Source organism: Muntiacus reevesi, chromosome 12, assembly GCF_963930625.1.
Source record: "Muntiacus reevesi chromosome 12, mMunRee1.1, whole genome shotgun sequence".
In the NCBI taxonomy this organism is placed as follows: Eukaryota; Metazoa; Chordata; class Mammalia; order Artiodactyla; family Cervidae; genus Muntiacus; species Muntiacus reevesi.
In genome coordinates this window covers 74485720-74511157 of record NC_089260.1, presented here as the reverse complement: position 1 = coordinate 74511157, position 25438 = coordinate 74485720, and the positions used below count along the sequence as shown (strand labels likewise).

The 25438-nt window shown below is 50.1% G+C and overlaps 1 protein-coding gene across 4 annotated transcripts in view; it reads left to right on the top strand.

The window, feature by feature from the left end:
• TRAPPC9 (trafficking protein particle complex subunit 9) overlaps positions 1–25438 on the top strand; it is a 383909-nt gene that overhangs the window by 112233 nt on the left and 246238 nt on the right. For all 4 annotated transcript variants that reach the window (XM_065903184.1, XM_065903182.1, XM_065903183.1 and 1 more), the window contains one exon: positions 8891–9015. In XM_065903184.1, coding sequence (XP_065759256.1) covers positions 8891–9015 — 125 coding nt within the window. The remainder of the gene's footprint in view (positions 1–8890; positions 9016–25438) is intronic.

The window sequence follows — 25438 nt, the reverse complement described above, 5'->3', positions numbered from 1 at the left end:
TAAGCAAGGTGAAAAGACAGCCTTCAGAATGGGAGAAAATGATAGCAAATGAAGAGACAGACAAAGGATTCATCTCAAAAGTATACAAGCAACTCCTGCAGCTCAATTGCAGAAAAATAAATGACCCAGTCAAAAAAGGGGCCAAAGATCTAAACAGACATTTCTCCAAAGAAGACATACAGATGGCTAACAAACACATGAAAAGATGTTCAACATCACTCATTATCAGAGAAATGCAAATCAAAACCACAACGAGGTACCATCACACGCTGGTCGGATGGCTGCTATCCAAAAGTCTACAAGCAATAAATGCTGGAGAGGCTGTGGAGAAAAGGGAACCCTCTTACACTGTTGATGGGAATGCAAACTAGTACAGCCTCTATGGAGAACAGTGTGGAGATTCCTTAAAAAACTGGAAATAGAACTGCCATATGACCCAGCAACCCCACTCCTGGGCATACACACCGAGGAAACCAGATCTGAAAGAGACACGTGCACCCCAATGTTCATCGCAGCACTGTTTATAATAGCCAGGACATGGAAGCAACCTAGATGCCCATCAGTAGATGAATGGATAAGGAAGCTGTGGTACATATACAGCATGGAATACTACTCATCCATTAAAGAGAATTCATTTGAGTCAGTTCTAATGAGATGGATGAAACTGGAGCCCATTATACAGAGTGAAGTAAGCCAGAAAGAAAAACACCAATACAGTATACTAATGCATATATATGGAATTTAGAAAGATGGTAATGATAACCCTATATGTAAGACAGAAAAAGAGACAGATGTATAGAACAGACTTTTGGACTCTATGGGAGAATGTGAGGGTGGGATGATCTGAGAACAGCGTCGAAACATGTATATTATCAAGTGTGAAACAGATCGCCAGTTCAGGTTGGATGCATGAGACATGTGCTCGGGGCTGGTGCACTGCGATGACCCAGAGGGATGGGATGGGGAGGGAGGGGGGAGGGGGGTTTCAGGATGGGGAACACATGTAAATCCATGGCTGATTCATGTCAATGTATGGCAAAAACCACTACAATATTGTAAAGTAATTAGCCTCCAACTAATAAAAATGAGTGGAAAAAAAAAGTTATGTGTATACTGTATTCTGTTCAGTGTGCAGTAGCATTATGTCTAAGAAAAGAATGCACATGACTTAGTTAAAAATGCCAAAACAGCTATAATAGTAACATCAAATGTCACTGATCACAGACCACCATAACATAATAATAATGAAAAAGTCGAAAATACCGTGAGGAATCCCCAAATAGGAGACAGACGTGAAGTGAGCAAATGCTGCTGGGAAAATGTTCCCAGCAGGGTTTCCACAAACCTTGAGTTTGTAGAAAGTGCGGTATCTGTGAAGCGCAGCGGAGCGAGGTGTGTCTGTGCTCTGCTGCTCTCGGGGCAGTCCGGAGACGTAAACTGAGGTGCAGCCCCTGCCCGCAAGGAGCCTCGCATCTCAGGCCGTGCTGTCTGTCAGAAGTCTGTGCCGGGCAAACTCCAGGAGGGTGACCAGGGGTTGTGTGTGGCTTTGGTCAGCTGTGATGGGGATGGTGCCTCTAAAGATCTCAAGTGTTGTTTGGTTTTAATCACTTTGTTAATCACTCTGTTAAGACTGCACAGGTCTGGTGAGAGAGACAGGTAGTTTCACACGTAAATGAAAAATTGTACCTTTGCTAAGTGCTGGGCAGGAGAGGTAACTGCTGCTATGACAGGAAGTGGGGCAAGACTTGTCTATGGAGGTGATGATGGAGGTAAAGCTCACAGGATGAGCAGGACCTAAGGGCATGAAAGAAGGAGGGCTGGGAAAATAGTTTTTCATGCATGTGTAAAAACTGTGGCAGAAAGCAAGTTTTGGGAACTTAATTTTTGAAAAGTGTGTGTGTGTGCGCTGAGAGAATTCTCACAGCTATTCCACAAGAGAATTTGTATTAACAACCGATTTATTGTGGAGAAAAGGTTTCAGGGGTTGATGCTAGGGTGAACCTTTCCTTTTGACAATTCCTAAAACTAATGTTCTAACTTGAAGCCATCAGCTTTGTGATTTCTGTGGTGTGGCCAACTCTTTAATGAATAAATAATGACTTTCCCAATCTTCCAGGGTTGTGCGATGCTTGAGGACTGCTGTGAAGAGGGCTCAGACATTCAGGCTGTAATTTGAATTTCTTGTTTTTAAAAGAACAAGCATGTGTCATTATTTGGCCTGGGACCAATGCTCTCCCTTTGTTATCTTGTGGAAAAGGCATCCTGTTTCCAAATTGACAGTACTCTCGTTCGGTTTTTCTGAATTTTATCCTAAAGGAACATGCTAATGGAGCTATTTCTGATGCCTTCTTCACAGAATTGATGTTCATTTATTTGTGTTTGTAGGTAGGAATGGAATAATACCTGTAAACAGGGTGTGAGACGTGTGTAAGACCAGAGTGAAAGTGTGGGTGCAGCACTTGTGAGCACTGCTGAGGACACTTCTGTAGACCAGTCATCAGTGTTGCTCTTTCCCGAGGCTGGGGCAGGGCCTGGGCTCTGCCTCCGTGTCCAATGCTCCTTGAGGCGATTGCTTCCGAACAGAGAGAGAAAGCTGAGCGCCGAAGAATTGATGCTTTTACTGTGGTGCTGGAGAAGACTCTTGAGAGCTCCTTGGAGTGCAAGGAGATCCATCCAGTCAGTGCTAAAGGAAATCAGTCCTGAATGTTCATTGGAAGGACTGATGCGGAAGCTCCAATACTTTGGCCACCTGATGTGAAGAGCTGACTCATTAAAAAAGACCCTGAAGCTGGGAAAGGTTTTAAGCAGGAGGAGAAGAGGACGACAGAGGATGAGACGGTTGAATGGCATCACTGACTCAATGGACATGAGTTTGAGCAAACTCTGGAAGAGGGTGAAGAACAGGGAAGCTGATCGTGCTGCAGTCCGTGGGGTCCCAAAGGGTCAGACACAATTTAGTGACTGAACAACAAGAGAAAGAGAACATACCTGGAATTTGAACACATCCTCATGTCTTTTTAAAAAACATTTTTAAAAAAAATTGAAGTCTAGTTGATTTACAGTGTTAATTTCTGCTGTAGAGCAAAGTGATTCAGTTATACATGTATATATATTCATGTTCTTCTCCGTCATGGTTTATCATAGAATATTGATTATAGTTCCATGTGCTATGCAGTATGCCCTCTAGTCTCTTCCTCCTTCACTTCTTTGAAAATTTCCAAAGAAAAGAAGGTGGCACTTTCGGGCTCCTATTTCAGGGCTCCATGACCAGGGGTGACTGGGGTCCTTATCTTTGAATAAGCATCATCTGCTCTGGCATGACCTGATTCTTTTTTTCCTTAACCATCTTTAGAAGGGGAGAAATTCAGTAATGCCCTGAAGAAAACAGGACTGTCCAGTGGTTTAAAAATCCACTGTAGTTGGTTTCCTATGTGGCCTGTGACTCAAATGGTGTTGCTTTTCAGCAGAGGCAAGCATCGTCTTCAGCGGGCTTCCAAATGTGATCTCTTAGGAAACAGACTGTTGGAGCATGTCAGACACCTGGTCTGCCATGAAGAGGTGTGGATTTGTGCTTTACCTTGGAGGTGACAGCCAGACATCGCGGTGAGGGTGCACCTCGTATCCACTGCACTGTGGATCTGTACCTGTGTTTTTTCTCTTACCTGGGACACCGGAAGCAGGTCTTGCTCCCAGATTTCAGGGCTGCAGCTTCAAAGGACTGTGTGTGCCGCCTCATTGGCAGCAGATGCTGAGAGGTGGGGTGGTTACGCTGAGAACAGGCTCAGCGTTCAGCTGACTCCAGCTCAGCATTCAGATGTCTGTGCACACGTGCCCTCTATTACGTGTTCACCATCTCAGTAGCAGTGTTCAGACATCTATGCACATGTGCGATCTATTACACGTTCACTGTCTCAGTTGCTCTGCTTGTTTTACGAACGGAGAACTCCCCTGATTGTACCCTTGAAACGTCTGCAGATTACGATACATTAGTCATGTCTCTGTAACTATGTTAAGATGAGATGCTCTGGCACTGGGTGAGGGCGCCTGGAATGAGAGTATGTGGAGGAAGGAGAGGCCACTCATGGGCCGAGAGCAGTGAGGACCGATGGGGCCCCACGGGAGGGGCTCCATCCCCTGCTCTAGAGGGACGGAAGGCCAGCACCATCAGAGGCGTGGGCGTGGGCCGAGGGCTGCTGCCTTGTTGACAGTGTATAAAGGCCACTGTTTCTACACGAATTATTTTTCTTCCTAAGCATATCCCAAAGTCTTTGAATGAATGAACACACCACTTTCCCTGTGGAGATTGAGGCCGAGTGTTGCCTGATTCCTGAGCCAAATGTTTCTCCCGCTTTGGTTTTCCTGAGGATGTTTTATGATCACCAGATGGGCTTTTTGGCACCCATGGGCTTTAGAATAACTGAAAAAGCATCTTCAAAATACATCCCACCTGCAACAGCGTGCCCTGACAAGCTCCCACCAGGAGACGGTCATCTCCTTTGGCCTTTGTAGACGTATTTTATCCTACTTTAGTTTATTTCGCACACCTGGAACCAGTGAGAAAAATGTGCATTCAGCCTACGGCATTAGGGTCTCTTTCAAAAGTGCACAAAAGCAGACCATTCCCTGAGTGGCCCTCCCCGCGCCCAACCGGAGACGGATGCTAAGCCACAGTGAGAGGCCTCCCAGGAGGTGCTGTGTGGGTTTTGGCCACGGAGCAGCCTGCCCGGGAGGCTTTCTGGATGCTCACAGGAGGGTGGAGGTGTGCTGCTTGTCCCGGCTGTTCCGGGTCTTCACGGATCCGACAGTCCCGACTTCTGGTTCTCGCTGCGCCGCTGACGAACTGCTAAGTTACGTACCTCCTCGGGCTCGCTGGTCCCTCACCTGCAGAGCCGATGAGATCAGGCCCACCCCACCCCGCGGAGCACGGGGAGCAGTCAGTGCCATGTCCTACGGACCTGCGCGCCGAGACACAGGAGACACGCGGCCACCACCGCTCGGGGCGGCGTTTCTGCCGTGCGTGTGCGGCTTCTCCCCCCACACGCATCCCACTTCCAGCTGTCATCCCTCCCAGTTGTCACCCGTGCTTGGATACAGCCGACTTCGAGAGACATGTTACTATTTTAGCATGTTAGACTGTATTTCTGAATTGCCCACAGAGATGCTCTTAATAGAAAAATTGAGCACTATAAACAGAAACTCTGAAGTTCTCTCTAAACGCTCAGTTTGATTCACGATGCTCTGCCAGGCTCGTCCCATTCTTAAATACCCTCTGTCCTCATAAGTCTGCCCAGCTCCGCAGCGGTCTCCCCACGAGGCTGCCTTCGTCTGTTGGTGACTTTTTTTGGTCTTGTCTCCCCATTAGTTGTCATTCCCGTCTGTTCCTTGTTCTATTTGCGGTAGCCTGGGTTGGCAGGAGGACTGGCCGATAACGGCTGAGCAGAGCTTCCTCCCTGTCCCCACCCGCCCGGCTGGGAGCGGCCCCTCCTCGCTCAGCCCTGGCCCCATCCAGCTTCTCGCCGGCCTCTGTTGCCTTCTCTCTGGCCTGGCTCCACGCAGGCCCAGGGCTTCTCTGCCGCCTTCCGGAGGCTGCCTGCCGCCTGCCGTCCTCGCTGCTGACCTCTGTCTCCATTTATCATTTATACGTCGCTTGTCTTTTCTATTCTTGATTGGATCAGGGGGCAGAATATTTTAGTCTGTGAAGGCAGAGAGTAGCTTTCTTAGTGTATATTCTGAGCTTGAAGATTACAGGTTTCTAAGGTTTCCCTGAGGTTTTGAGGTCTTTGTCAGAAAAGGAGGCAAATTTCAGGTCTACTTTTTAACCTTTTTGGCTCAGGGCCAACATCCCAGAGCCCTCCGGTGCCACTTCTCACCAGTTCCTTTGCATTGGATCCCGTTTTTGAGTCAAGCATGCTGACGTTGCAGGGTGCTGTGGGTCGCTCAGTCTCTGCGTGGTGGGAACGGTGGGTGCAGGAAGGCCCCAGCCTGTGTCTTGAGAGCCTGTGGTTTTGGGGGGAACCACCCTGCCTGCCCCACCCTTTCTAGATCAAGTCTCAGAAAGACTCTTTGAGACCCTGCCGACGTCTCATGTCCATTCTTTGGATCTGCTGCTGCTGCTGAAAGGTCTCCACCTCTCACCAAGGCTGCATCAGAGCCTCTCCGGGAACCACCTAGGGTGGAGAGGGAGTTGCTCCTCGAGGAAGCACAAAACAGGACATTGCCCGCTGCAGCACGGAGCCCCTGGACCCTGCGGAAAGGGCGTGTGCAGTGTGGTTACGGGTGTGGAACGAGGCCGACAAGAACCCCAGGCCTCTGGGAGCCAGCAGCAAGTGCGTCACTTGCTAGTGATGGAGAATTCCCCAGGGAGGGGTGAGGTGTGCTGTACCCCAGGCTGCGTGTGGGGAGGAAGGGGAAGGCGTTTAAGTCTGTTGGGCGCCTACCTTAACTCAGCAGGGACGGCCTCGGGGCTCCCTGACAGGCCCCACTGGCTGGACCTGGTGTCTAGGGTCGGAGGCCCAAGAGTGTGGAGTTTGTGTTTTGCAGATGTCTGTGTTCATGATACTGGTACCATTCACAGCAGGCACTGTGGTGTAGTGGAGGGCTTTATAGATTATCCCCATGGTGCTGGGGGAAGGAGGAGAAGGAGAGAAAAAGCTCATTCAAACCTCACGGCTTTGGATTAACTTTTGCAAGTGGGTCTTTGCACAGGGACACATGATGAAATTTCAGTTAATAGAGAATCGAGTTGATTATTGAATGTGACTCTGGGATGATGGAATTTTCGTTGACCATGGTGTGTAAACTTCCAATTTGACCTGTGATTTTTTTCATTTACTTAAGTTTTGCTGTGGGTTTGTGACTTGCTGAGGCCTTTGCAGCTGCTGTGGGGGCACGGGAGTGAAATTGAGAAAAGCCTGGTCCTCAAGGGGTTTAGGTCATGTAAGGGATCTCGGGCATGTGTATCATTTATTGTCATAATCATAATAGCAATTTTTGTTGCACGTTCGCCAGGTCCCAGCCTCGTGACAGACGTTCCACGTTCTGGCCTGTCCGATTCCTCCAGGCCCTGCCTTGCAGCTGGTCTTCCTGGATGCAGGGCTGCCTGGGGCACGGGCGGTGCTGGGGTGCCGAGGAAGTAGTGTTGTCCGCCAGGGCGGCTGGGGACGCGTGATGACAAAGTGGGGTGTCAGGATCCACGGGGACGGTGGTCACAGGTGCACAAAGCGAGGAGACCAGGGCGGGATAGGGCCGACAGGGAGCGTGTTTTGGCAGAAGAACCACCCAAGTCCGGTCGCACACACAGACCTGATGGAGGCTGGGCCCTGGTCCCCGGAGCTGCCGCACTTCCATTCTGCACTTCGCTCAGCATGTCGCCCTCTGGGGTCCCCACCCAGAGTTTCCGGGGTTTACCACCCACCCCCCTCCAGAGCCGCCGAAGGTCCTCGTTTCCCCACCACGTCCAGGGAGTGTGAGCAGCTCTCCTCAGACTCTCAGTCCTTCTATCCATTCTCCAGGAGCCGAAGGTGCCTCTAGGGAAGGCTGATGCCCGGATCGTGGTCGCGAGCTCTTCCCGGTCTTGTTAGCCCTCCAGTACCTTGAAGAGGTTTGAGAGCGGCTGTGCCCACGCCCTGTAGGGGTTCTCGGTGGCCGGGTTGGTCTGACTGGTCCTGCTGTGATCAGGAGGCGCTCCTGAAGTGCTGTTGGTCCCTGTCGAGTCTGAGCTGCTCATGGGATCCGTGCTCCCCTGCTCGCCGGTTGGTTGACGCGTTGGCACCTGACTTGCGTGTCACTGAGCTTCGGCGTTGCTCTGCCACTCTGTCGACTTTCTGCTGGGATTCTGAGGGATTCATAAACTGTTCTGCAGCCACTACCTGAGATTGTGTTTTGGGTCTGCTGCTTCTCTGCTTAATGGAAATCATTTAAAAACTAACTTCATGGTGATGCTCCCAGCAAACGTTTCTTCACAACTGGTGCTCTGATTTAGAAGTGCCTCTAGTTGATAACTGAGTCAGTGTTTTGGGGGGCACAGAAGATACTTATCTGCACTCCTGTTAGCAGTGTTTATGGTCTGGAAATGAGAGTGGGTGGCATTTTTCTTCAGCCTTGTGTGGCCATCATGCTGTCCAGCGGGCCTTCGAGTAGCTCAGGGAGTCCAGGAGGGGCGTGACCTGACCGACATTTCCGGGGATGGACTGCTGTGGGCGATATGGATGGGCAACGTGAGGGGCAGCCAAGGAGGCCTCCTCCGCTGTCCCGGAGGGAGGTGGTGGGACCCGGACCCGGGTGGTAGCCTTGAAGGCCGTTTCGGGAAGCACCTTGAGAGGTAACAAGACTTCTGGGCGGGTGGGACGCAGGTGTGAGACCAAGGACTTCGGAGTGAGTCCCGGGTGAGGCCGACAGGCGATGTCAGGGACTGGGAGAGAGAGCAGATGGTGGGCGCTCTCCAGGGGTCACACAGTCCTGTGACCCAGTCGTGGTTCCTGGGACTGGGAGAGGAGGCGGCTTGCAGACTGAGTTAGTGGGCAGGGTGAAGCCAGCCTCGGGAATGCAGGCTTCGGGAGCGGCTCACGCAGGCCGGTGATGGCGGGGGGTCCAAGCACAGGCAGCCAGGCCGGGGCGGGCAGTGACGAGGGGCCAGGGCCAGGCCTCACGCCGGGCAGTGGAAAGGCACCCAGCCCTTCTCAGAGGTGGCCTGTCCTCGGCTTTGGTCTGTAGCGGGTGTGACCGCATGCACGGGAGATTCTCCAGGCGGCTGGCCTTAACACGAGACAGAGCAGCAAGAACACTCTGGAGCAGTGCTCCAGATGCTAGCGATCTTTGAATAAAATCTCCTACATTAAAAAAAAGAAATCGGATCAAGCTCTGACTCACGATTCTCTCTTCCTCTTTTCAGACGGCATCAGCGTGAGCGGCTTTCCGCTCTGCAGCCCCTTCCGCCAGGTGGTGAGGCCCCGGGTGGAGAGCAAGCCCGTGAACGCTGCTGAGGGCGGCCGGCCCGGGGAGCCGGGCCACGTGAAGGTGAGTTGGCCCCAGCAGCCCGCCGAGGCGCTCGGCGCTCCCGGCTTCTGCAGGGCCTTTCGGTGGCAAAGTTTGAGTGCTTTTCAGAAAGGAGAGGGTGTATCTGTCGACGGATGTGTGTCCGTGGGAAGCCGGTGTCTCAGTGTCTCTCCTTCCCCGTGAGGTTCGGGAGCCTGTCACACCGGAGCGCGAGTGCTTTATGTGCTGCTGCTGCTGACGCGGGCGTCCTGAAGCTGCCGGAGTTTGTGGGTTGAATGGAGGACTGTCCTGATGGAAGTAGGACATTGCCCGCCTTTTTCTTGTTCACTTGAAAACTGTATCTGTTGAGTCACTATTCTCAGTTCAGGTGTTTATCGCAGAAACGCTTCTTAATCCTCAGGCAGCTCTTTCCGCTTGTTGGTTTGTGGGCAACAAGGGAGGCAGAGGGAACACAATAAGGAGTGGGTATTAGCATGAGGGTGCCGGGGGCAGAGACGAGCTGTCTCCTCTGAGTGCAGAGAGAATCAGGGCCAAGCGCATCGCCGTCGCGCCATCAGCTTCCGGGGGGCATGGTGGACGCCCCTGCCCAGGCAGAGCGTGTGGAGCGCGGGCACCAGCATCTCCGCAGCTGTGACCGGGGTGCAGGCGCAGTGTCAGCCACAGTGACGTTGGGCAGGCCACATGCAGACCCAGCCTCTCGTGGTGCTGCTCACACTCTCCACGTCTAACAGGGGCAGGGCCTGGCTCAACCTGTCAGAGGAGGCTGGCCGCACCGCCTGTGATTCAGCAGGTCAGCAGAGTGTGAGCCATGGGGGCTGCTCCTGATGAAACGAGCCGACGCTGGAAGGGCCTCGAGGCCGCCTGCCGTGAAGCTGTGGGGGTGGGGACCATGCCCGTCTGGGTCGACAGTGGGCGCATCAGTGGATGAAGGGCTCAGGAGCTGGGTTAGGGGGAGTCTCTCCACTCAGGGCTCTGCAGGGAGGAGGAAGGAGGCTGGTAGGACTGAGGTCCTTTGCCGCTTAGGCCCTTGCTCAGACGCTTGAGGGTTGTGCTCGGGCTCTCGTGCCGGCCAAGCGCCCTGGGGTATGGGAAGAAGATCTCAGCGGAGGCCCATAGGCCGGAGGCATGGGACCAGGGGCATTGGAGGGCTTGTCGGCAGGGAGCCGCGGAGGGGAATCTGGGGAGGTGGCTGCCTCCCAGGGTCCTGGGTGTCTCTTCCCTGCCATCTTGTGATGACCGCTGCCATGCCCCTCCTCCCGGGTCAGACCCCTCAGCGTCGTTCCATTTACCTCTGTGGTTGGCCGTGTGCCCCACTCACTTCCGTCTGCCGTTGGTGGTGGCGGGGGCGTGACTGTTCTTTATCCACATCACACACGTGGCTCCTCTTCAAGCTGCTGGCATGCAGTCGGGCGGGCGTGCTGACTTGCAGAAACCTTTGTGATGGGAAGGAGCCGCCTGGCTTGTCTGAGGTCTGTGCTCGGCGAGGGGTGCGGTGAGTCCGCACCTGTCCGCGGAGGTCCAGATGTGCCCCCGTGAGGCTCGGTGGGGCAGGGGTGTCTGTGGCTGTTCTGTGCTTCTGGGGCCATCGTGTGGGGTTTCCTGGCACCGCTGAGTCTGTTGCATCATCCTTCTCCCCAGAGCAAGGACAGCTTTAATTGGGAACATGCTAAACCTGTAAAATCCTCGCTGAGGAGCGGTGTAGTCATGGAAACAAGTAATTCAGTGACAGCGGCTTCTGGGGAGCCCCTCCGGAAGTGGGGAGAGAGAACATGTGTTTCCTCAGACTCCCACGGAGAGTCACTCCCTGCTCGGCCACTCCACACCCGTCCGCCAGCCCAAAGGACCCCTCGGGTTGGAAGCAGATGGCGTGGAGGTGGCTGCGCGCGAGACGTCAGGTTGCTGTAAGCAGGCTCCTCGGCATGGCCTGTCTGACCCTTGGCTGCTCCATCTGCAGGGCAGCAGCGGGGTCCCCGGGCACCTCCGGGGAGCCAGTCATGCCGGCCACTTTCCGGGCGGCAAGGGTCTGAGCTGAGGACGCTGGCACTCCCGCCCCTGCCTGCAGGCCGCCCCCTGAAAACCGCTGAGCCCCAGTCCCCTCATCTGCAGCTGGGGAGAAAATCCTTTCTCACAAGGCTGTTAGTGAAGGTCCGGTGAAACCACCCTTGGGCAGCTGTTTTATTAACAGCAGTGCATAGGTTGTGGGGGAGGGACAGAACTGGGGGCTGCCTGGATGGGCGATTCGAGGGGCCTGGTAAAGGGTCCCTTGGTTACAGAGCAGGCGGAGCCAGGCCACGTCGCCCGCCCGGACCCTGCCCGTCTGCGTCCTGCCGTCTGGGTGTGCCGGTTTGGCCTCCTCTTCCTGCGCCTGTCTTGTCAAAAGGACAGGTGATGACTATGTCCACTAATACAGGCCCGTGAGCACAAAACTCAGAGGAGCCTTGGAAATTAAGAAGTGAATCTTAAATCCAACAAGACTGTTCTCAGTAGCTGTTCAGGTTGTCTGTGAACAGAGAGCTTTACTTCTTCCTTTCCAGGCAAGACAACTTATTCCTTTTCCTGCTTTATTGTACTAACCATGTGCGTGATTGTAGAGATAAACCATTCAGTCTTTCTTCATTAAGTGTGATGTTAGCTGTAGCTTTTTCATACATACCCTTTATCATATTAAGGAAGTTCCCTACAACCATTGCAATAAACAAGCAAAAAATTATAGCTAATAAACCAACGAGGAAGATAGAAGTTGAATCAAAAATAATATTTAATTAGTTCAAAAGAAGCAATAAAGAGGGGGCAAAGGAAGCAAAGGAAAATGGGACAGAAAACAAATAGCACCTGAACCACATCAGTAAGCAGATGGAAAGTAAGTGGTCTAAATACTCTAATTGTGGGTAGAGAGTGTCAGATTGGATAAAAAACCAGGACCCATCTCCAGGTGTCTCCAAGTAATGAATTTTAAATATAAAGACAAAAATAGGTTGAAACTAAATGGATGGAAAAAGATATACCATTCTTACACCAATTTTGTGGCATTATGGGGAACAGAGAAAAGTAAACTTCAGAGCAAAGAGTATTAAGGTCTTTTCATAATGATGAAGGGCTCAATTTTTCAAGTTTAAGCCATAAATATTTATATACCGGATAACAGAACTTCAAGATACATGAAGCAAAAACTGATAGAATTGCAAGACGAAATTTACCTAGAGTGTTCAATATCCTTCAATTATTGATAGAACAAGTAGGCAGAAATGAGTAAAGATAGAGAAGATTTGAACTATATTGTCAATCAGTTTGACCCAGTTGACATTTATAGAACGCTCACCAGTTGAGTACAGAATATATGTTCCTTTCAAGTGTACACGGAACAGTTACCAAAGTTCACCATACTGGGGTTGTGATAGTTAGATTTTGTGTGTTAGCTGTGCTAGGCCCTGGTGCCTGGTTGTTTGGTCAAACATGAGTCTAGATGTGGCTGTAAAGCAATTTTGGAGATGTGACTAATATTTACAACCAGTTGATTTTAAATAAGAGATTATTCTTCATAGTATGAGTAGGCCTCATCCAACCAGTTGAAATTGTTGTTGTTCAGCCGCCAAGTTGTGTCCGACTCTGCGACCCCATGGACTGCCGCATACCAGGCTGCTCTGACTTCCAGAGAAGGAATCCTGCCTCAAGGCTTGACATAGCTCCTGAGTGAGTTTCCAGCCTGTCAGCCTGCCCTGCAAATCTCAAACTTGCCAGCCACCTCAATCACATTGGCCAGTTCCTCAAAATAAACCTCCTTGTCCAGGTGTACACACAAGAGCTGCCCACACTAGTGCCCTGTTAGTTTGTAGTTCTGTTTCTCCAGAGAGCCCTGACTGATATACAGAGGGCCACAGAACAAATTTCAATAAGTTTAGAAGGAGTCTCATTTTATAAAGCATATCCTGGCAGTAATAAAATTAAATTAGAAACCAGTAACAAAAAGTCTTTGAAAAACCCTCAGACATTTGGAAACAAAATGACACACAAATAACCTGTGGGTCAAAGAATAGATAAAAAATTAGAAAGTATTTGGAAATGAGTGAGAGTGAAAGCACAGCGTATCATCTGTGAGAGGGCGCTAAAGCAGTGTTTCTGGGGAAATTGATAATACCTAATGCTTGCGGTAGAACAGAAGCCTGGCCTTCAGTCAGTAAACCTCAGCCTCAACCATAAGAAAGCAGAAAAATTGTGGAAGTTAAACCTAAAGTTGAAAAGGAAATAATAAAGACCCACAAAACCCCTGCAGCCCAGTTTGTGCTCAAAGGTGAAAGCTGGGTGTGCGTCCCCTGAGGTCAGCCACGCCGGCCACTACCAGGCGGGCCTGCCCAGTCTGCTCTGTTGGTGCCGGCTCTTTGATCAGAGGGTCTCTCTCAGTTCCTTGGACTGCTGGCGCGCACTCCGGTCCTCTTCCAGGGCCGAGTTCTGATGTCACCCTCTCTGCCAAGCCTGTCAAGCGTGCTGGTGCTCAGTTGCTGCTGAGCGTCGTCCAACTCTCTGCAACCCCGCCAGGCTCCTCTGTCCATGGGGTTTCTCAGGCCAGAATGTTGGAGTGGGTAGCCATTCCCTTCTCCAGTGAATCTTCCCGACCCAGGGATTGAACCAGCATCTCCTACCACTGAGCCACCTGGGAAGCCCCTGGGTTCCCTGTAACTGAGCTCCTTGTGGCCATGTGTCCCTCGGGAGACCTTGCTGGCTCCGGATATTTCAGAAAGCGAGGTCACATATCCCCTCTCCATAGGAGTTCTCTTTTCTTCAAAGAGGCTCTCTCTGTTAGTGAGGCAAAGCAGGGCTGCAGAGTAAGTGTCTTCTCTCTCAGGGTAAAGTTTGAAATTCTTTAGAAGCCTGATGACATTCAGGTGATGTCTTATGTCCTGTTAAATATTTTACTTTAGCCTTTATAGTAAAGAACAGTAGGATGTTCATGAAGTTCTCTTATACTTTTATGTTTTAATAATTGTATTTATAAAAGGACTGACCAGAGAATCTGCTAAGAAAACTTAAGAGAAATGTATTCAAGAGAAAAACACAGAAAACCCATGTCATGCAGCAGCATCTTTTCTTAATCAGGCTGTGTTACGAGTGGAACTGTTCTCACGAGCCTTTTGGTGCCCGCGGGCAGCAGAGGAAGGTTCTTGTTAGTTCAGAAAGTGTGTTAGACTGTTTGCTCATGGAGTGTTTATTAGTGCACGTCCAAGGATGGCAAGCAGGTGCGGGTCCAGGCTGCACACTGTGTTGGCCAGAGAGGCTTGGCACGTGGCAGCAGAGAACTTGGACTTTTCAAACAGTGTCCCCAGTTACTTATGCAACTTCACAGTATTTGAGTGGGAATTACTGAGCAGCCCGGAAAGATTAAACAACACACCCAAGGTCAAGCAGTTTCAAAGTAGAAGCTAAAATTCAAACCCAGTTATGGCTAAATCCCAAAGCTTGTACGGCTCCCACAATGTCGTGCCTCCTCTCTCTATGTACTTTGTAAGTTTCCAAACTTATTATGGGATACGAAACATCCTCTATTGATTCAAGGCATATTTATAGAGCAGTGAATATGAGCTTTCGCCTATCTGACCCTCACTTTTCAATCTGTAAAACGCAGATAATAAGCCTTCCTCCTGGGCTGTTGTAGGGAGGAAAGTGTCTGCTATTAGCCTGGTAGATAAGAAGAGCTTACAGAATGGCAAATCCAATCCAGTTCCAAATTATTTCTAATCTTTCCCAGGAACAGTTAAGGGAGGCAGTTTAAATTCTACAAAGTTTAACCATAAAAGCGTCAAAAAGAATCCTTTAATCTGCTCAACAATTTCAAAACTTAGTAAGAAAGAGCAGTAAGAGAAGTGGAGAGTCCTCTGCTTGTGGAATTCTAAACAAATGTCACGGAGAGGGGCCAGAAGAGTGTGCCTCCAGGTCCATGAGATGACGAAGGCCTTTGTCCACCGGGAAGACCCCTGTTCCTCTGGACCCCTGTCACATTTCAAACCCCGCCTCCATCCGACAGGCCCCTGGCGAGAAATGGTTCAGTGCTGGGTTTGGGAAGCTGGGGCTGTGATGGAGTAAGACTGCGTCCTAGAGTGAGCCTTCTGTCAGAGGAGACGGCTGGCCAGCTTGTGAGCCTTGCTGGTCATGCGGGGAGGTCGAGGAGGAAAGAGACCCCCAGCCGTCTGTAGGAGACGCTCGCACACAGATTGTGTCCCATGGTTTCCTGCACCGAGGCAGCGCAGGATTTAGAACATCCCCAGTGGCTGCCAAAGTCCTGAACTATTATATGCGCCAAGTTTTTTTTTTTTTCCATTGCTGCACTCTCTCACTCCTTGTCTATTAATCACGAGCTTCGTTTGACCCCAGCAGGGCCTTCAGTGCTGGTTCCCACACCGCGGCTGCGTCCGAATCACCAGGCGGCTTGTTGGAACGCAGTGCTGAGCCCCCTTCGGGTTCTGACCCAGCAGGTCCTTGTCGTCACTGGGAGGGCGTTTCTAACAGGTTCTCAGCTGCTGCTGCTGCTGGCCGCGGGGAGCATGCTTTGAGGACCACTGCTGTAAGGCATGAGATGTTTTCAATTTAGCTTTTTTTTTTTTTAACCACCTGCAGGACTGGACTGTAGGTAGTTCTGGACTTCTTTGGTATGCCTCGTGACCTGGGATTAGCTCACAGCCTGGCACATGGGGAGCCGGCTGATGTGAAGTAGCTGAGTCGTGTCCGGCTCTTTGCGACCCCATGGACTGTAGCCTACCAGACTCCTCCATCCGTGGGGTTTTCCAGGCAAGAGTACTGGAGTGGGCTGCCATTTCCTTCTCTAGGGGATCTTCCCCACCCAGGGATCCAACCCAGGTCTCTCCCGAATTGTGCAGGCAGACGCTTTACCTGAGCTGGGAAGCTGGCTAAGTGGCTCACTTCCAGGTACCTTGTGGACTGATTTGTAGCACCTGCACTCCCGAGATGGCATTTTCACAAATATTTGTGGTGAAATCTTAACATAAACATACAATTAAAATTAAAGCTGGGCATCCACATGCTTATTTGGGGAAAGTCAAGGAACACCGGTCTAGGAATCCATAAACCCAGATGCAGCCCAGGCTCTTCTAGGGGATGGGACGGAGCGTGGTGGTGCCTTGTGGGGTTCTCGGGAGCCCCCCAGCCTGTGAGCTCCTGGCCGTCATGAGAGAGCCTGGCAGTTCACTGGCAGGACCCCTGAATTCCCAGGGAGACAGTGGAAGAAAAGGTGTACTTCCATTGTATTCTTGCTAAACAGGAAAGTTAAGTTAGATAGGCTTTTCAGAAGGACTGACAGAAAGCCAATGTGTTTGCTTTCGGTAAGGAAATGGAAATTTCAGACCACAGACAGTCTGAGAGTCATTTCACAAAATGTACTGTCATACACATTTAGGTGATCTCATTAGTCCCTAAAAACCCAAAACTGTTTAAAGAGCAGCCACATTAAACAAAAGAATTCTGTCCCTTCTCTCCACCTGGAAACATCTAAACTATTAATGAGGAGAAAAGTATTTTGGCATCAAACAGCCATGGAACAAACAGCATTGTCAGCATTGTGGGTGGGTTATTTCCTGTTGTCTGTGAAATGGAGATAATCTTTCCTCTCTCAGCAGGCTTCTGAGGGTGAAGCAGGTCACAGAACCCAGGGCGGAGACCTCCCCAGCTCCCTCTGCCCCCTGACTGGCACTTCCCCCTGTCAGCTCATCATCGCTGGATGGTGTTGTTGGCAGTCGGCTTGTCCGTCATCCCACATGACCCACGAAGGCAGAAGACACTCATCTTTCTTTTTCTGCGCTCTGCAGAATATCTAGCGCATACTGGATGCCCAACTGCTGATGGTTAGACTAGGAGAGTCACAGAAGGCTTGTGGAGGAGGCAGGCAAAAGGAGGAGCCTTGTTCTAGAGTTGGGAAAAAGTGTTTGAAGCTGAGAGACCAGCCTAGACAAAAGCAAGGAGGCATAAACTTCTCTTACATATTTGGAGCAATCCTGCTTCAATATGGTGATAAAAGATGACCTAGGAGAAGGTTAGAGGAGACTGCATGGTGCAGAGTCCTGAATGCCTCTTGAAAGATCCAGCCTGTCTAATGGGGGCAATGGCAGCCACTTTGAGCCCATAAGGGAGGAGCAGCAGTATCCCTGTGACCTACCCCAACCTGAAATTGTTGGCTTTGCAAAGCAAAACCTGCACGTGTGGGCTTTTCTTCTCTGCTCTGTCAGGAAGTCAGGGTCTGGAGAATTAGCTGATGTTCATTTCAGAATAGGTATAAAGTGTGTTTGTGTGTGTGTATGTATTTGTATGTATATATGACAAAGAAAATCATTACTTTATAAATAACATTCCCTGAAGAAAATTGTGAGAAAAGGAAGCAACGAAGAAAGTACATGAGTAGATATTAAGATATTTATCAGCTGCTATAGAACGGGCCTTGAGTTACGTGATGTAGAGGACAATTATTTCACCTTTCTGACCCTTCTATTCCCATTTTGAGAGTTTTTAAAAAATCGAGAATGGATATTAGATTTTCTCAAGTGCTTTTTGTGTGTCCTACATGATGAACGTATGGTTTTTCTTTTTTAGTTTGTTAATGAAGTGATTTATACTGACAGATTTTAGAATGTTAAACCAGCCTTGCATTCTTGGAATAAACCCCACCTGGTCTTGCTGTAGCATCCTTTTTAGTCTTGAAACACACGAAATCCTTAATAAATCTGACAGAAACTGTGTGTGGAGGGCCCGTGCCCTGCCATTAGCTAATAGGAGAGGTGGTGGGGGTCCGACCTAAGGCAGTGGGGGCACGTGGTGGGAAGGCACCTGTGTTTCAGAGGCTCCTGTGGGAATGTCAGTGCTGCGCTGGGGTAAGAATCAGTGTTGAGTGTGAGGTGAAGCCTCACCATCAGTGAGGCTAAAACTCACTGCTGGGCAGAGTGGTGATGGCCTCAGCCCACCTTGCTTTTCCCCTTGGGACTAGAGAGGACTCCCTGTATCAGTACTTTAGTAGCATCACAGGGGTGTTGATCATGCATCTCATGTTTTTTTAAATTGGTTGATAATCCTCGCCGGATTCAATAACATCATTAAAGTTTTATGAAATGATTTTCTGTGTCTATTATATCTTCTCCTTTTATCAAGTGGCCTTCTCCTGCAAAGTAGCACTTTGAGCTCAACTGCTGGGCCTACTCAATTACCCAGAAATATAACGCCTGCTAGAAAAACAGAAACAAAATGCTTTTTTTCCCCTTTGATTTCTAATTCTTCAGTAAGAAATTGTTTAAAAACTTCAAACGGTGAGAAATTAGGGTTGTTTTCACTCTTCTTTTTTGAGACCCATCATGGTCTTGGGTTTTTATTGATTTAGTGTATTTTGATCCCTTAAAATCGTTTTTCTGGCTGCTCCACTTGTCACGGGTGTGGCCAGTGACAGCGTTCTTGTGCCCTTTTGACATGACTCGTTAATCGTTGAAAGACGGACTGCTCTTTGTTACAAGCAGTTCCCCCCCCAGAGCAGGGGAATCGGACTTTCTTCTTGGGGAAAATGAGGCCCAAGGGAGTTGTGACTCTGTGAGGTTGTGCTGCCTGGCGGTGGTGGAAGCGGGCGCTCGCATCCCTGACTCTGTGCTCAGGGGGCTCTTCCCAGCCCCCACCCCGGCCCCTACCACCTGCTGGTCTGAGCTTAGTTGATTGGACTGCTGAGTCACTGCTGCTCCCAGCCTGAATTCGCTCTCGTTTGGACCAGTTGCCTGCTCCCACCATGCTCCTCATTGTTCCCTTAACTTGCTGGAATGTGATTTCTTCTCTTTGGCAAGCTTGCCTGATGCCGAGATCAATGTCCATCTTCTGGTGCCGCACCCGGTGCCGCAGGGGAAGACAGAGATGACGGGGTGTGTTTCTGGCCCTCTAAAAGCCGGCAGCATGGAGGGACACACAGGTCACCGGAAAGCAGGCCAGATACGGGGCGGAGAGGAGAGCCGTATTGGCCGAGGGTGGTGTCAGCTCTTCTGGACGTTCCAGATCAAAACCCTGAGGTCAAGGGGCATAGCATTTCGGATGTTAATTAAATTTGATGGGGTGGAAAGAGTAGGGTTTTTGGAGTCTTAAAGCCGGTGTGGGCCCAGGTCTTGCTCCTGATGCTGTGATCTTAGACATACTGCTTTCCTCTGTTTCTTTAAACTTCAGTGGGGGAGTTATCGTTTCCCCTCTTTTTTTCCCCACCTGGTGTAGTTTTGAGAATGACGTGATGTGAGAGAACTTTGAGTTTAAGGTCTCACTGAATGTAGTTAGTTAATTTATTTGTTATAAATACACATTTCATTGGGCTACAGAGAAGCAGTGGTTAGGAGCGTGGCCTTTAGCTCCATAACTTACGAGCTGTGCCACCCAGGGCAAGTGACTTAACCTCTCTGAGCCTTTTTCGCCTCCTCTATAAAAGGGGGACAGCCAGCACCAGTCTGGTAGGACGGCTGTGAGTTAAACAGGGCAGCACTTAGATGCAGGACGTGCTCAGCTTGCGCTTCCTGCCCTGGAGCTCACCGGCAGCGTTGCCCATCGGCAGCCGCCTCCCTTTGCCCACCTCATGTCTCTGTAATCCCGTTTTATTTAAAACCTCTCCCAGAGGAGAGCACCCATGCTCGCTCTGCTGGGTGACTCTGGTGCCTGGGGCCTAAAGGCTGCTCCTCACCAGCGGGCTCTCTCTCAGCAGCGCGGCCCAGGACACCAGTTTGCATCTCACTGCAAGTTAGCTTAACTGCAGGAGAAATTTGGACTTGCTTGTGGAAGCAATAGTGCACCCCAGGGCTTGGTGTGCTCTGACAGCAGGGACAAACCAGCTCCCTGACATTTCCAAACACCTTGCAGAGCAGTGGAGAAAAGGTCCTGTCTTTGAAGCTCGTTCCTGTCGTCGTCTCCCTGGGGAACCTCTAGCTGCCAGGTCGTGGGGATTCGTTAGGCGCCAGTGGAAGACTGATTCAGCAAAGGCGGCGCGGCGCAGATGCACACTTGCCATCTTGCCGAGAAGCCGTAGCCTGTCAGCCCTGTATCTCCATTTGAAATGGGGAAATAGGTGCAGAGCCCTCGCTTCCCGACAGTGGCTTGGCTGAGTCCGCGGTCTCGCCTGTGTCCTTCCTGCAGTGCCCGCCTGCCCCCGGCTCTGGCGGTGTGGTGGGTGTGGTGCCGGGTTAGGTGTGTGGCCTCTGTCCCTCCCCCTGGCCCCGGAGCACCGCTGTGGACCTGCATGCTGTGTCTTCAGGGGGCGCGTGCCCTCACCGCACGAGGCCTTTGTTCCCCTGGAGCCTCACCCCATCCCTGGCTGCTGCCCTTTTCTCTCCTCTTCCCCTTGGATACGCTCCTGAGTGGGAGTCAGATGAAATGAGGAAAAAATGTCGCCAGCACCAAAATGACTCAGTTAAAGTATGACTGTGTTTTCACATTAAATATCAAGACCTGTCATCTGACCAAATGCATAAACGATGAGTTACAGTGTTGGAGATGAGAGCTGTCCTGGGGAGTCAGAGGTGCTCTGTGACAGTGTCTGCAGTGGGCACTGAACAGCTGAATGGAGACTGACTCCGATGTGTTTTCTGGAAGAGGTGTCCAGTATCAAGGGAGTGCTCAGGAGAAACCAACCAGTGGGCGGCCTCCGTGCAGGAATCCTGGAGCAGTTCTGTTCCCCGTCAGGCCAGACGGGTGGTCAGCAGTGTTCACCTGGGAACCGGGGCCGGAGCCCGGTGAGACCAGTCCTCAGGCCTCCCCACTTGGTGACCACTCCCCCGCTCCCCTTGTTTTTCATGACCTTGACGCTTTTAAGGAGTGCTGGTCAGGTGTTTTGTAGGCTGTTCCTTCATTTGGGCTCCTTTGATCTTTTTCTTACAATGAGACAGACCTGACCTGCCCTTCTCATCACATGTGTCAGTGATGTTGACTCTGATTGCCTGGCCGGTGCAGTGGTCTCCATACTCAGAATAGAGTCTCCATACTCAGGTCTCTGGGAGCAAGTCCCCAGGTGCAGCCCGTGATCAAGCGGTGGGGTGGGAATTAAGCTCCGGCTTCTGTTGAAGGAGGAGCTAGAGATGATCTGGAGTCCACTGTCAGCTGAGATCTCCAAGAGCCCACACCTTGTGTTGGGTGTGTCATTGAAATGTATTTTTCTGGGGGAATGACCAAAATCTCCATTAGAAAGTCACTTTGGAATGCATTTTCAGGTTTGAGATTGTTGAGCCAGGGAGTTAAGATAGTGTTAAGAAACTTTTCTCCAAGTAGCTCAAGAATGGAGTCTGTGTGGCACGGGCTGAGACCCGTCTTTCCCCAGCAGAATACTTGGTGTTCCCCTGCTCAATTTAAAAAGCCGCTTCTAGGAAGCCTGGGAAAAATACCGAGTAAGTAGTGGCCGCTAGTTACTTGTGTTAGGGAAAATGGTTAATAATAGCCCCCTGTGTGGCAAAGGTTCCATTGAACTCCCTGCATGTTGTTTCTGGTCCCTCCAGTGAACCTGGCTGAATCAGTTTTGCAGGGGCTGAGGCTGTGTTCCACATAAACTGGCTTCAGTCCTCTGGACCCTCTTTCCTGGGCTTGGCGACGTCCCCAGCCTGCTCGGCCTGCGTTGCCTGGGTCTGGGTTTGCAGTCACAGCCCATCCAGGGACCTGTGTGAAAGTCCGGGGTGGGAACAAGCACAGCTGGCTTAGTCTCTTGATTAACTCCTTGTCTAAAGGGGACCAGGGGTGTCTCATCAGATGCCTGCTGTGTTTTGGGAGGGGTGGAAGGTGGATGCCTACCTCAGACGTGGGAGGCTCAGGCTGGGGGTGAGTTCTTCCTGGAGGGAGGTAGTGCTAGAGAGTAGATTCAGACCCCGGCTCTCTCCCCGAAGGCCTGTGCTCTCTGCAATGTGCCTGGGGCTGTGGGCCCAGTTCAGAGCCTTGGGGTTTGTTCCTTCATGCGTGCTGCCTATCACAGAAGTAACGAAGCTCCTTGTAGGAAAAATCTGGAAAGTTGAGAACTGTGCAGAGGAGAAGGGCAGGGTGGTCCCCACCGCCTCTCTGCCCAGAACTGAGGGCTGTGGTCACTGTGCTGGCCTTCCCCCCAGTATCTCTGTTTCCTCTCAGGTAGGTGAGGTCAGACCTTAGGGACAATTCTGTCTTCTGCACATTGCACTGGAAGTCTATCATGCACTTTTCTCACTGCATGAAAGACTTTCTTGCAAGCTTATTTTTAAGTCGCTGCCCGACAGAACTGCACCATGATTCACAGCTTGACTCTGCTGGTTTGACGCTCGGGTTGCTAGTTTGTCACAACGGTCATACTTTGACAGCAGCAGCTAATCTCATGGAATAGTGCGCCGGCAGGGCCTCGCAAGCGAGGAGTTATGCACCGGCTCTTACTTTAGGGCCGTCCCCCCTGTGCCGCTGGGGAGCGAGGCTGGCGGGAGGAAAATGGTCCATTCTTCCTGCTTTCTCTCACATGCCTGGCGTGTGTCAGGCCATTTAGGAGGCTACGAAAAAGCCCAGGGGTAGATGATTCTTAGGGTAGAAGGGAGGGGATTGGAAATCAGTTCCCGTGTGTGTGGTGGGTTCTGGAAGTTGTTGGGGGTGTCACGTGGGCCATGTGGCAGATGGAGATGGTGTGTCACCCCCGCCCCCCCATAGTGACAGTTGGGAGGGACAGATTTCAGAGGGTGTTTGGGTGGCTAGAGGGCTGCCTGCTGGACATCCAGGTGGACATGTTTTATTAAAGGAGTAAATTTCAACTGCAGCTCCAGGGGAGCTTCAGGCTGGTGAAGTCAGTTAGGGATGACCAGCCTGTGGATAGAGGCTGAATTGTGCTGATTGCTTGGGATGAATGAGAGACGTAAAGAGGAGCAAAGGTGTGTCCTTTTGCTGGGGACACCAGCATTTAAGGGGTGTCAGGAAAGTGAATAAGAGACTCAGAAGATAAACACACTTTTCTGGGGTTAAAGAAGTCATGGTACTTTTCCCATTGTATGTTTTTCACTCCTTCATTGTAAATTAATTGACTGTAGAAGCTTGGACTGATCTATGTGTCTTTTTTTTTTTTTTTGTAAACACCGTTCTATTTTGGTTACTATAGCTTTTTAATATAGTTTGAAACGAGGAAATATGGTCCTTCCAGATTTGTTCTTAAGATTGCTTTGGCTATTTGGGGTTCCATGCAGATTTTAGGATCGTTTGTACATGTTTTATTTTGTAATAAAATAGTGCTTAAGAATTAGGTCATTTGAGTTATTTTATTTTATTTTTTTCATTTATTTTTATTAGTTGGAGGCTAATTACTTTACAATATTATAGTGGTTTTTGTCATACATTGACATGAATCAGCCATGGATTTACATGTGTTCCCCATCCCGATCCCCCCTCCCCCCTCTCCACCCGATTCCTCTGGGTCTTCCCAGTGCACCAGGCCTGAGCACTTGTCTCATGCATCCAGCCTGAGCTGGTGATCTGGAGTTATTTTGTTTATTTATTTAATTTAAAAAAAAAATTATTTTATTAGTTGGAGGCTAATTACTTCACAACATTTCAGTGGGTTTTGTCATACATTGACATGAATCAGCCATAGAGTTACACGTATTCCCCATCCCGATCCCCCCTCCCACCTCCCTCTCCACCCGACTCCTCTGGGTCCTCCCAGTGCACCAGGCCCGAGTTATTTTAAAATATAAAATGGCTCGAAAATGAGCACTGTTGTTGCCAGTCACACACCCTGTGTCAGACTGGGAAGAATTTTCTTCCAGTCCTTCCCTCCCATATATAGCTTTTTGAAGAGCATGTAGCCCTATGAAATAGAAAAAGGGCCACCTGTTGTATCCTGGGGATTCTTACAGAGGGTCTCTCTTAGATGCCGCTTGATGTCTTACCACACTTGTGCTTTGGTTCTGTTCCCTGCCATCCTGCAGTCTTCGTTGTGGTGGTGCTGTTGCCGCCACTCCTCAGGAGATGACGTCCTTGGCCATTTCTCCAGGCGTGGCAGGAGCAGGAAGGGTCCGGCCTTATCACAGGGTTAAGAGGAGGGCCAGGTCAAGGTGGTCCTAATTGCCAACAGGATGTGTTTTTAGAATTTGAAATTTCTTGCAGTCAGCTCTCAGGATTCAGTAGTCAAGAGGTACAGGGTTTGTCCTGCCAGTTCCTGATGGTATTTATTGAGAATGAGATAGAAGTGCTCTGACTGCACAGGGGGTTGAGGATACATTTACTGAAATGACACTTTTCAGTGGATCAGTGTGCACTAAATCTTTTAGAAATGAGCATGAAGGCAGAGCCATGCGCTTTAAGAATTAGCAGACATTAGTGCATCAGTAGTGACACTGTTTTCTGTCTGTTGAATAACAGCTTGGGCAAGTAGCCATTTTCAGAAATATTTGTGAAATTGACTCTAAAGTAGTGGGCAGATATTTTTGGAAGCCAGCTTTTCTAAGCCATATTCTTTTGATTTAGCTGAGATGTGTAGAAAATAGATTGACAGATAGTCTTTTGAATCACTCACCTGCTTCCATCCGGAGACTGTAATTTAATATTTTTTGATATATGCATACACTAGAAACCTAGAGAGTACAATTTCCAGCTTCCAGAACAGAAAGGAAATTCACGCTAAAGCCAGATTGCCTCCTTGTGTGGGACTTCACCCACCAGCACTGGGCTTCTGATGGCGACGTGGAGAAGGGGTTCCAGGCTGCAGGCCTTTGGCGAGGAGTCAGAAAGGCTTCCCTGAAATTGGACTGGGAAAGTCTGCACCCAGATTGAGGGAGTGGCCAGGAAGCAAGCTGTGGCCCAGCACCCTGGGCATGCAAAGAGTTAGTCACAGGAAGTCAGTGCTTCACTGAAATCTGCAAGGAGCAACCAAGTCAGGTCTAAAACTGCTCTGTAGAGATTCTCGCCCAGCCAGAGACACATGAACTTTCCACATGAGATCATTTCTGCAGAGGATGAGCACAGTCAGAGACCACAGACTATAAGAAGAGACAGACTGTTGTGAACAGGTAAAACAAATGGGAAGAATCTGTGCCTCAGGACCCAAAAATAATAGGATAGACTGAAATCGACTTTTCAATAGGCCTTTTGGAAATGAGCTGGATGGTAGCAGAAGAAGTGAAGTCACATGTATGAAACTAAAGCAGGCAGATTTGCAAAAGAACCAAATGGATATTATGAAAATTTTAAAATTAAAGAAACATAACTATTGACGTAAAAAAGAATTGAAAGCGTAGAGCAGATGGGTTAAAGAGAGGACTAGATGCAATTGAAGAATGAGGAGAGGATAAGTGAATTGGAAGATAGAGCTTAAGGAATCTCCCAGAATGTGTCTCCATAAGACAGATGGAAAATGTGAAAGAGGAGTTCAGTTCAGTCACTCAGTCGTGTCTGACTCTTTGTGACCCCATGAACCGCAGCACGCCAGGCCTCCCTGTCCATCACCAACTCCTGGAGTTTA